Genomic DNA, 12126 nt, shown 5'->3' on the forward strand with positions numbered 1-12126 from the left:
GGGTAGGGTTAGGTGTAGGGTTGGTGTAGGGTGATAGAAAATACAGTTTGTACAGTATAAAAACCATTACGCCTATAGAGAGTCATTACGCCTAACAAGATTGTGTGTGTGTGTGTGTGTGTGTTTTGATAACAACAACAACGAATCTTCCTGTGACAAGTAAAATTGACCAGAAGGAGAGTATTTAATAAATCATAATCACAATTATTTTGGTGAATATTGTAATCACAATTATTTACAACGATTATTAGTGGGCCATATGACCAAAACTTTATATGAAAGTTTATATGAAATTAACACCACAAATCACAGAGAACACTGGCGCATACAGTACATCCGTCTATATATGTTAGGCCTAAATTTGGCTAATGTACTGACAGCAGGCACGTGCACACATAGGCATAAAAGGGGGCTTGAGCACCTGCCCTTTTTCTTCCTCGAGAGAAAGTGCCCATTTTTCTGCATGGTGATTTCTTTTTTTTTTTTTTTTTATAAATTAATAGACTGTATGTATGTATGTATGTGTGCATGTGTGTTTCTGCTTGCGCACAGCTTTCCCTGTCAAACAAATAAAAACTGAAAATATCAGGTCGGGTCAGGAAATGTTGAGACTCTGTCGAGTTCCGACGCCTTTCTCCTCTCCGCGTCTCTGCGCAGGCGCGCGCAGCACAGCAGTGTAGCACACATTGATCCGCACATGCACATCACAGACAGGCAGAGAACCGCAGAAGTGAAGCCCTCCCTCCCTCTCCAGTTGTGTTTGTCTTGGTGTGGAGGTGAGGGGTGATAAAACAAAAGACTAAGCTACCTGTGCCTCGAATTTACAGCTAATTATACAAAAGGCAAATATAGTTAATTTGTCTTGCTAACATCCAAGACTCATGAGAGAGCTACCATGTAAGTTAGCTGAAGTTTAGCTAAGACAAATAGGAAGTCTAGTAGGTTAGACCAGATACTAACCTACTTTAGACTTTCGCTGCATGATTCAGTTTATTAAAATGCATTTAGATTAAGAATGATCACAAATTTCAATATATGGGGGCAGAAATGTGTATATTTACATAATTTCATATATAATCAGCATCACGTGAAGCCTGACGTTTTTTTTCCACCAAAAAGCAACATGATTACAAATGTGATATTGATTTTATACAGCAGTTCAATAAACAAGAATTTAATATTAACACACTTACATTTTAGACACAATATTGACTGTTTTTGCTCTATTTCGCCAACAAATATCATTTAAATTTGCGTCTCTGAGCAACAGCTGTTTTGTTCCTGAATGAATCAACCGTTTAAATGATTCGGTTCAGTCGCAATGACTCACTTATTAACAGTGACTTGCTGTCACCTACTGGCAGTTTTAATTTCACATTTAAAGTATCTTTTCTCTTTTTTTTTTAAAATATATAATTTTAAATATCAGTATTCAACGTTTTATGTTTAAAATATCAAAACATTATTAATGCATTTGTAACTGCAGGTTAAATGCATTCATGTCCTGCATTAAACAGTGTGTAAATGCATCTAAATACCCATTTGAATGCAGATTCTGTGTTTTCTCTGCATTGCAAAGATTAATTTTGTCAATACTGATTTCATTTGTTTGGTAACAGCTTAAATGACTCATTCTAATTGACTGATTCAGTTTAAGAATTTGACTGAAAATATGATGCACACTCATGCAGGGCTTTAAAGGTAAAAATAAATGTAAAAAATCAATTTAAACTTATTGGAAAAGATTAGTTTCTATCACTGCTGTGAACTGAATATGCAGAATATCAAAACCTTTAGAAGTCAGCTGTCCACGGTAGTCCTTAAGATATCAGCACAATAACACACTCAGCAAAATATTGTCTATCGTTATCGATAAAATCCCAGAAAATATTGAGATATTTTTTGTCAATATTGCACATCCCTAATATATTTAATGTTTTGTTTAGAAATAAATAAATAAATATGAGAAGTGCCCTTTTTTCCACTTGAGCCCCTGCCCCTCAAAATGTCTGTGTACGTCCCTGACTGACAGTGACAAGGTCACGCAGTTGAGGCTCACACAGCCTGCATGTGTGTGAAAGAATCTCGTGAAGAAATCAAAACAAATTAATGTAACTGCACACAGAAGAAACATACTGCAGTAAAAATGTAGTTTTTATAGTTATAACATATGATATAGCCTAGTTAAACAACATGACACAATCAAAAAGAATGCAGTTTACCCTGAAAACCAGTAGCAATGACTGCAAATGTAACATTGATTTTATGCAAGAATTCAAACAAGTAGTTAATATTAAGTTACTTAAATTTTAGACTCAGTCAGTGCTGACTGTTTGTGCTCGATTTAACAAAAATATTTCCAAACAAAGATCACAGCATTAGTCGCGCACCTCTGAGCAACACACGCAGTGTTTCGTTACTAAATGTGTATCAAACGAATCAATCAATCAAATCAAAAAGTTTTCATTTAAAATTGTAATTTTAAACATAACATTATTTATGCAGTTGTAATTTTGCAGCGTAAATGCATTCATGGCATGCTGCATTTGAGATTCATTACATTTGTTTGTGTAAAAATGCATCTAAATGGCACTTCAGCTGCTTCACTTTATTCTGCAGAGAGTTTTGAGTCTGATTTCATTTGATTGGTAACAGTCCTAAATTGTCTCGTTATAATAACTGTAATTATTAGTAAGATGTATTTAACTGTTTGATATGAAAAATTATGCATGCATTTAATAAGATTAGTAAGAATACTGCCTTTTATATAGGCAAAAATGACCTGGAAATCAATTTAAGAACATTTTAGTATGCAGTCGTGAACTTTAATCATATACAATTTTCCAGCAACAAAATTATGGCCGTTGAAAATGCTGAGTGGCTAGTAATTTTGGAAAACCACTAGCCACAGTGGATGGTGAGCAAAAAAGTTAATGTCAAGCCCAGCATAGTGATATTGCTTGCAGTCATAACACAGAAAGTAAGGTTAGTACATATTACACAATTTACATTCTATTCAGACATTTTACACGGTCTATCATACAGTAAGCCTTAATAGCAGCAGAAGAAAAACAATAATTCATTTAAAAAAGAGGGTGCTTAACTTACACACTTGAACTGTGGCAGCAAGTAACATTATTAATGAGTGCATCATTGAATCAATTCATTAAAAAAACACTAATTCGTTCCCTCAATTTATTTATTATTTTTTTCTTGCTGAGCAAAACTTTTCTCTATTGGGCGGACATTTTGGTCACCTGAGCAAAAACATGTAAAAAATTATCGTGATTTTAATGATAAAAGACTGTAAAAATGCCACAGTAAAAACCTGTTAAATGATTAACAGTAAGTTTTCTTACTATATACAGTGAATAACTGTAATAGATCTAACCTTTGTTTTTGAGAAAGTAGCCTCAGAATCGACATTCATAGACTGTGTCTGAAACCACTCCCTACACCCTCATCACTAGTCCTACATTACTTCACTATATAGTCCACTAGACAGAGTGATTGAGAACATATGAGTGAATTCAGACACTGATGAACACCTGCTGTTAACAAACACAATCACTGAAGGAAAGAACAAGAAACAAAACTATAACTGACATACAGCCACAGCCTCAAATGAAATCAACTGAAATAAAACAGCAGAGGATGATTAAACAACTCCACAAACAGCATCACCAGCTCCACTTATTACTAACCAGTTTGACTTCATTTATGTCATATTAACAGAGGTTTATATTTTATTTCAAATGTTTTGTTTTGTTTTATCTCACCATTTTGGCGATCAGTGGTTGCTTTTGTTGGGCTCTTGACCCTTGACTCTTTAATGTTAGCTTTTCTCTGGTTCTTGTAACTGTGTGTATGATCCACCTTTGTTGGGACAAAACAAAATCCAAAAGAAATTGTTGTTGAGTAGTTTTGGTTAACTGTTGATGGTGATGTCATCATCTAATGACCTGATTCATTGATCTCAAACGATATGGGTGATTTGTAATTCATTTCATACCGTTTATGGTAGCTATATTTCTCTACAAGATAAGTTCAAGAAACGAATATAAAAATACTTTATATACAAAACCTTCAGAGTTACAGCACCCTTTAGACACAGACATCAGGAATCAGCACATGAACCTCAACAATGGTGACTATTAATAAAAAAAACAAAAACAATTCATGCCGCAAAGCATGCTGGGTGCCAGAACAAAACTCCCAGCATGCATTGCAGCATGAATAAATTAGGCAGCTGAATGTTCTTACTATTTTATTTGCTTTTATTTTGGTGTTGTTTTGGTTGTGACTTTTCAGTAGACTGTTTTGTGATGTTCAGACTGAACTGATTATTTTTTTATAATTTTTGATTGTCACCTGATTGTTGATGTCTGTGTGTGTTTAAGTTCTGCCATAGTTCAATACATTTATTTGTGCATATTGTGCTTAACTGTTTAAAACAACATTTGATTGCTGTAGTATCAGTGGTGCAATTTAAGTGTATTAACATATCACATATTTAATAAGAGATTAAACATTGGGCAAAATCAGTGAATTAGATTAGATCATGATGGTTTTGACATCACAAACATCAGTCTTTTTCTCATCACAGGCTCTTTTGGTTTGCTAATCAAAGCAACAAAGAAAAACTAATTTAAAAACGTCAAGGTTCAAGAGCACAACTAAATCAACCACTGATCGCCAATATGGTGACTTCAAATGAAAGTACAACACCTACAATCTGAATAAGAGCTTTTGTACACATATGACAGAAATAAAGTCAAAGTGGTTAGTAATAAGAAGCTGGTGATGCTGTTTGTGGAGTTTTAATGTGTTTTATTTCAGTTTCTCTTTCCTTTAGTGATTCTACTTCACTAAAGCTCAATCCTTGTTTAATTAGTCAATTAATTATCTCATTAACTTCAAAACTCTGTAGTGGGAATCTCTTCACTAATTGTAATCGCACATGCATGTGTCCTGTTGTTATCTGCAAAAGATTTGAGTTGAATTGATGCTTTTAATAACTTTGCATAAATCAGTAGGTTTTTCTTCATGGACTCAAGTAAAATAGTTCTTAATATCCTTATGCTCACATTAATTAAACATTGTAAATATTAGTTTATAAACAAATGGCAGTTGGACAATTTAAGTGCAGTCAGTTTCTGCAAATAAAATTAGTTAACTGAAAGGTTTGTATATTAGCATTGTATCAGTTAATGAGATACGGTTTTTCACTGTAAATTTAAAAAGTTTGGTAAATCCTAAAATGTTGCTACCTTATTTTTCACGGTAAAATTCTGGCAACCACAGCTGCTGGTATTTTACCGTAAATTTAACAGATTTTTTTTTACAGTGTAACATTTACCTTTAATGTGCTAAGTGATGTATTTACTGTATTTACTGTAATTTGTTTTACAGGATAGTACACAGCTGTTCAAAAGTTTGGGATCAGTTAAGGTTTTTTTTAAAGAAGTTTCTTATGATCATCAAAGCTGTATCTATTTGATCAAAAATACTGAACATTATTTCACACAATATTGTGAAATATTATTGCAATTTAAAATAAAAGTTTTCTATTTTAACATATTTAAAAACATAATTTATTCCTGTGAAGTAAAGCTGAATTTTCAGCATCATTACTCCAGTCTTCAGTGTCACATGATCCTTCAGAAATCATTATAATGTTGGAAACTCTGTTTAATATTTTCTGGGATCTGTGATACTTTTTTCAGGATTCTTTGATAAATAAATAGTTATAAAGAACTGTTTATTCAAAATAGAAATTTTGGGTTACAATACACACTACTATTCAAAAGTTTGGGGTCAGTACATTTTCTCTATTAATTTATTAAAAAAGAAAGAAAAAAAACTTTTATTCAGCAACTTATATTGTTAGAAAATATTTATATTTTGAATCAGTTCTGTTCTTTTAAACTTTTTATTCATCAAAGAAACAAAGAAAAAAGTATCACAGGTTCCAAAATAAATAAATAAATAAATAAATACAATAAATAAATAAAAATAAATCAATCAATAAAAGATAATATATGTATGTATAGTATAATATAATATAATATGAAAAAATGAAGCAGATATTGCTCATGAATTCCCTTTTTTGAGGTCAATTATTTATTAGGTTTATAATACAGACCTAATATAGGTTAATACCTAATATAATATCAAAACAAACTGAACACTTAAACTGATATAGACAGGGGCGGCGCTAGGGGAATTTTGAACGCAGGTGCTAGATCAATGACAGGGGGAGCTGGGCAATTAATAATAAATATGACCAAAACATGTTGTTATTATTATTTTTTATATGAATAATAAAATCGCTATATAGGCGCATTTCAAATGTTTATGTGGAGTGGGAGTGTTATCGCGTAGCCCACTGTATGACATGGGGGCGTTCGCGCAATAATTTTATTTATTTTTTCCTGAGGAATGAGTTTAAAATACTCCTGTCATTTTTGGATGTGCTTTCTGTCACCTCATGCAGTCTCCGTGAATGGAGCGCTCACAACAATGAACCAGTTCACAGACATAACAAATAAATTTGCAGAAATCTTGAAAACTTAAAAAAAAATCTTCTCTGATTATGTAGTATAGGTGCATTAGGCTTGCTGCAACAGTGTTGGCGGTAATACCGGTGTTAAGCACCGTCCCTCACCGTCATTTTGATTTTTTTTTTAATAGTAATAAAAATACTTTAGTTCAGTTTAGAGAACAGACACAACAATTAGAACTAAACGCGGCTGCTCAATGCAGCACACCGAACGAACGACAGTCGCGCATGACAGACCAGATTTCATTTATCACATGAGTGAGTCGAGCTGACTGACAAGAAGAGTGAGGTGAGAGACAAGACGATGGCAGAAGAGTTTCAAAACTAAATGTAAAAGCGCCTGTTTTAAAAATATTTTGGATTTTGGAAAAGCCTGTTGACCTGCCATTTAGCCTATAAGGTGATATTGGAAGTTTATTTTTATTTTATTTTTTTTTAACATTCGGTTCTCATTTATTTGGTTCCACAGTATTTGCTGATTTTTATTTTACTTAAACTGTGTGATTCTAAATTTATTTTTTTTCAAATTTGCATAGTGTGTTACGTTTCGAGCAAATTTTTTAAAAATAAATTTCTTTGATACTTTTGGAGCTTCGGTGTTGCTGACTTTGCATTTTGAATTGAATTCAAGCAATTGATGCCGAATTTACTGCTAATTTAAAAGTGAAAGTAAAATGTGCACGGAGCTTTTACAATTTATTTCAAACTGAATGACAGAAAACTCAAATGCGCTTGAGTGCGGAATAGGCTATAATATGCCTAAATGCTTATATTAAAGGATGGTTTAGGTTATTATACAAATCAATTTAATATAAATGTGCGACTAGTTGACTAGAAAAATCTTTAGTCCGGGGCAGGCCTACTTGGCACAATTGAACCGATCCATTTTTAAAATAAAATGCTGACATTACGTGCGACTGCAAATCACGTCACGTTGTAGCCTATTGCATTGCAGTAGTTGAGTCAAATGTTTTTATTTTATTTCATTTTTATGGGGGTGCTTTGGTTTTTCTTGGGGATGCTGGAGCACCTGCTAGCCCCTCCCTAGCGCCGTCCATGGATATAGAATAGAACAGAATAGAATAAAAAAAAAAAAAACCTAAATGAAGCATTTAAACTGATCTGAAAGCTAAATATCCCCCCCCCCAAAAAAGGGAACGTGAATTCTTACATAGTTATCTAAACATCTCTATGAAGTAGGCAACAGTTTGCACAATACACATGTGTATTGTAAAAGAAGATAATCTGAATAATGTGGGTAACCAAACAGTTTCTGGTCACAATGACTCTGATAGTATTTTTTTCTCTACTATAGAAGTTACTGAGGACCAGAAGCTGTTTAGTTACACACATTCTTCAAAGTATCTTCTTTTGTGTTCAACAGAAGAAACAACTTCATGCAGGTTTATAAAAACCTGGGTCAGTTATGCCAGAATTTTTGGGTGAACAATATCTTTAAAGTACCTTCTAAATTGTTTTATTAAAATCTGGATAGTCTGTTAATATAATATTCCATACATTATCAGAGCTTGGTTGACATAATTATTATATTTTTAGACATGATTAGACAGATGAACTAATAGATTATAATTAATGTTAGACCCATATTTAGTAATTTATTGTTTATGTTAATCATAAATATATACATAGTAAATAATCTTTTACAATTTGGAATTTTAAAAAGTTAAACAAAAAAAGCTAAATTATTTAGATAAAAATGGGACAAATAATTACATAATAATGAAGTCCTAATTTAAGCAAATTAATAAAATAAATAAAGAAATAATAAAAATGAATCTCATCCAGGTAACAGCTGTAGAACTGTCAAAAAAAAGACTAACAATAATTAATAATTATAAATAATGAAATTTAAAATAACAATATTATTGTGTTCTGTTGCAAATCTACATACTTGAGCATGTTTTCTCATGGTTTACTGTTGAGCTATGAGTTCCTCGCTGATCATATATCCTTGTTTTTTTGTTTTTTTTGTGGGGGTCGTGAATGGGTGTCCCTTATTTTGCTTCGCTGAAGGTGGCAACCCTATGTGTGCGGCACATTATTACTTCAGCGCGGCACAAGTGCTTAGAGAGAGCATTGCATTCAGCAACCAAACACAGTGCCCAGAGGTGCAAAGATCCTGACGCGGCTTTCTTTGGATATTAACTTCTTGTTTAGTCAGCTGTTCTATAAAATCAAATACAACATTTGCAAAGTGTTGGTATTCAGGGAATAACATCGCCTTTGCTTGTGTGATATTGCTTAACTGTGTCCCTATAAATACAGAAATAGCAAATCCATTATTGGGGAATTAGTCAAGATCTAACCAGAATTAAAAATAGAAAGAAAGAAAACAAAAGCAATAAGAGCTTTTAGTAAGATGACTGTAGCCCACCAACAATTTACAGATCATTCTGTACTGAAGGTTAAATGATTTAAAATGTATTGATATCTTTATACAATTGTGTTGTATTGTGTGCACTGTGTTGCATTTATAAACCTGTTATTCATCCTCTTTTAAAAAAAAAAAAAGTAACAAAAAAAAAAAGTTAATGATACTCTCCCACTCTTTACATTTCTTTCTTGTATTCGCATGGAGCCCTTTTTTAATGTTTTGTCACTGTTTGAGCCGCTTTGTTTTATCTGTCTTAACAGCTTTACCCACATCTACACTGACTGTGACACCAGACAGATCTGTATTCACCGGAGAGAGAGTCAATCTGAAGTGTGTTATAGAGTCTGATCACAGTGACTGGAGATATGAGTGGTTTAAAGACAGTGCAATGTCACAGACGTCTGATCGTTACACTGTAAACACAGACACTCTCAGTATTATTGGAGTAACTACATCTGATCAGGGTTATTACAGGTGTAAAGGACACATAGATGGAAGATCAGTCTCAACAAATGTTGGCTCTGCTGTTTATCTCTCTGTGACGGGTGAGTTGAATATCAGTGACCTCCTGAACTCTACATGTTTGATCACAGATCCAGACGAGAGACTTTCACTCTGAGATACACATTCACTCTGATGATAAATATGCTTGTCACTCATCTTTTGAGGTTTATTATGTCAAATCTCTCTTTTAACTTTTAAGTGGCCGTTCACACAGGATGTGTTATTGTGTTTAAAACAGAGAGCAAAACAAAATGAAACTGATTGCAGGGGTCTCAAAACACATTTTAATGTTGAGATCCTTTTAATTTCAAGTGTAATCTTAAAACAATTCAGATTTATTTTATCCAACTGTTTCAAAATAGTTGCAACATTAGCTCACCTGATAATATCATACGCCTCTAGCAACTGGCTACTAAAAACTTTATACTTTTTCACTGGAAGACAATTTAATGTGTTTTATTTTAATGGAAATTACTGGCATACATGAACAATGCACTGTCACTAAAGCTAACATCAAATAACAAATGCAATATCATTTAGGTTGCAGGAATATTTTTAAATATTTTCAGACATGTGAAGTATGTTTTTGCTCATGTCACAGAGAGACCCAAACCTGTAGCTCGTGTTCATCCTGATAGACGTGTGTTCAGAGGAGAGACGGTCACTCTCACATGTCACATACAGCAGACAGGAGTCTGGCAGTACAGCTGGTATAAAGACAACAAACAAGTTTACAGAGCAGGACAAAACCAGAACTATATAATCTCATCTGTGGATCCGTCTCATGGTGGTGTGTACAGCTGTAAAGGAACTCAGTCAGAAGCACCAACACACACACAGATGAGTGACGGAGTTACACTGACAGTATCAGGTGAGTCTGTTCATGTGTTCATCAGACAGAATCCCTGTTCTTTCTTTCTTTCTTTCTTTCTTTCTTTCTCTATGCTAATGTGTGTCTGCAGCCTTTAGCTTCATTTATCACAATGGTGTTTAATAAGAAGAGAAAGTGATACAAATGATTTCAATGATTTCAAATGATTTATTTATTAACCAAACCAGGGTTTGTAACTGTAACAACACTGAGACTAAACTAAATACTGAGACTAAATGTGCAGAATATGTTTTCAAATAGATCACAGTATTGTTACATGCATGGAGGTGGAAAAAAAAAAATCTAGTTTTTAAATTCACTTGAAGTAAATTAGATGTGTTACGTCGAAGATAGAAAACAACTTCAATGCATACTCTTTTTTTATGTGTTTTAAAAGAAATGTAAGGTTTAAAATTTCACATTAACTTCAGGATTTAAAATAGTTACCACTTGCTTCTGATCTTTTAATTTCTGACATATATCTGAATACTGAATTGTCACTGGTTTGTCCTTTTTATAAATAATTAACCATCAGCAATGACGAAGTGACAGAAGCAAAGCCTTAAACCTGAGACTTTAACAGTATTCTCTGGTTAACTTAAGCACTGGATTTCCTTCTGGAATCAAAATAAACTATGGTTTTCTGTATCAATCAATCAACCAACTGACTAATGAAAAATATGACCAATAACAGCTATAAGTGAACTCAACACTGCATCAATGTCACTCACAGATAAACCACGACCGACTCTGACTGTAAATCCTGAGAGTTCAGTGTTCACTGGAGACACAGTTACTCTGAGCTGTGATGTGGAGCAGTTAACTGGATGGACAATTCACTGGAGCAAAGACTCAAACACTGACTCCAGGGGTGATGCAACTAAAACAATCAGGTCTGTGAGAGTCTCTGATGGAGGAAATTACTGGTGCAGAGCAAAACGAGGAAACTACTACAGCGAGTACAGTTATGCAGCTGTGATAACAGTAACAGGTAAAAGCTGTTTTACTTTCTACTTTTTCGTTATTGTGCAACTTGATGTGTTTGTTATACACTACCAGTCTTTTTATTTTTTTTAACAGCAATATTTAATGTTTTTTTTTAAAGAAGTCTCTTCTGCTCAGCAAGCCTGCATTTAGTTGATCCAAAGCACAGCAAAAGCTGTACAATTTAGAAATATTTTTTACTATTTAAAATAATTGTTTTCTATTTGAATATATTTTAAAATACAATTTACAGTTTTCCTCGATTCCTAACACACTATAATTTATTAATTTGGCACAATTTTCCAAACCATTCATACAGTTCTTGAAACAAAGACATGTTTCTCAAAACTTTTAACACATTTCACTTGTTTTCATTCATGCTCCAATCTGCTCAGTGTTTTCTGCAAAACTCTACACAAGAATGGCATCATTTTGCACAAGTTTAACAATGTTCTCATTCAGAAAACACAAACACACAATATAACTACCTCAAGAATCACAAAATGAACACAAATAGCACACATTTATCCATGTGTGAACATTAAGAAGCACAACTGATGACACAGATCAGAATCTCAGGATGATATGAACACGAGCACAAGTGATTATGTGTGTTTGGAAAATGAATCCTGGTAGTGAGCGACAAAGAGGAATAGAAGGAGAAAAGAAAAATGAAGGGTATGAGGTCAAAGGTCATTTGTTGGTGATGAAATATAAATCACTATAGTTGAGCATGTTCTTGTGCGTGGATTGATCAAAAGGATCTACAGGGTTTTACACTATACTTGCATTACAATTACAGTACAATAC

The 12126-nt window shown here is 33.3% G+C and overlaps 1 protein-coding gene across 13 annotated transcripts in view; it reads left to right on the forward strand.

The window, feature by feature from the left end:
* The window catches only part of LOC131544786 (Fc receptor-like protein 5), a 273713-nt gene that overhangs the window by 19813 nt on the left and 241774 nt on the right, over positions 1 to 12126 (forward strand). For 11 of the 13 annotated variants that reach the window (XM_058783233.1, XM_058783235.1, XM_058783241.1 and 8 more), the window contains 3 exons: positions 9218 to 9502; positions 10063 to 10332; positions 11066 to 11323. In XM_058783233.1, the coding sequence (XP_058639216.1) occupies positions 9218 to 9502; positions 10063 to 10332; positions 11066 to 11323 (813 nt within the window). The remainder of the gene's footprint in view (positions 1 to 9217; positions 9503 to 10062; positions 10333 to 11065; positions 11324 to 12126) is intronic. The other 2 variants (XM_058783236.1, XM_058783237.1) reach the window with 2 other exon arrangements.

Source organism: Onychostoma macrolepis, chromosome 07, assembly GCF_012432095.1.
Source record: "Onychostoma macrolepis isolate SWU-2019 chromosome 07, ASM1243209v1, whole genome shotgun sequence".
Classification (NCBI taxonomy): domain Eukaryota; kingdom Metazoa; phylum Chordata; class Actinopteri; order Cypriniformes; family Cyprinidae; genus Onychostoma; species Onychostoma macrolepis.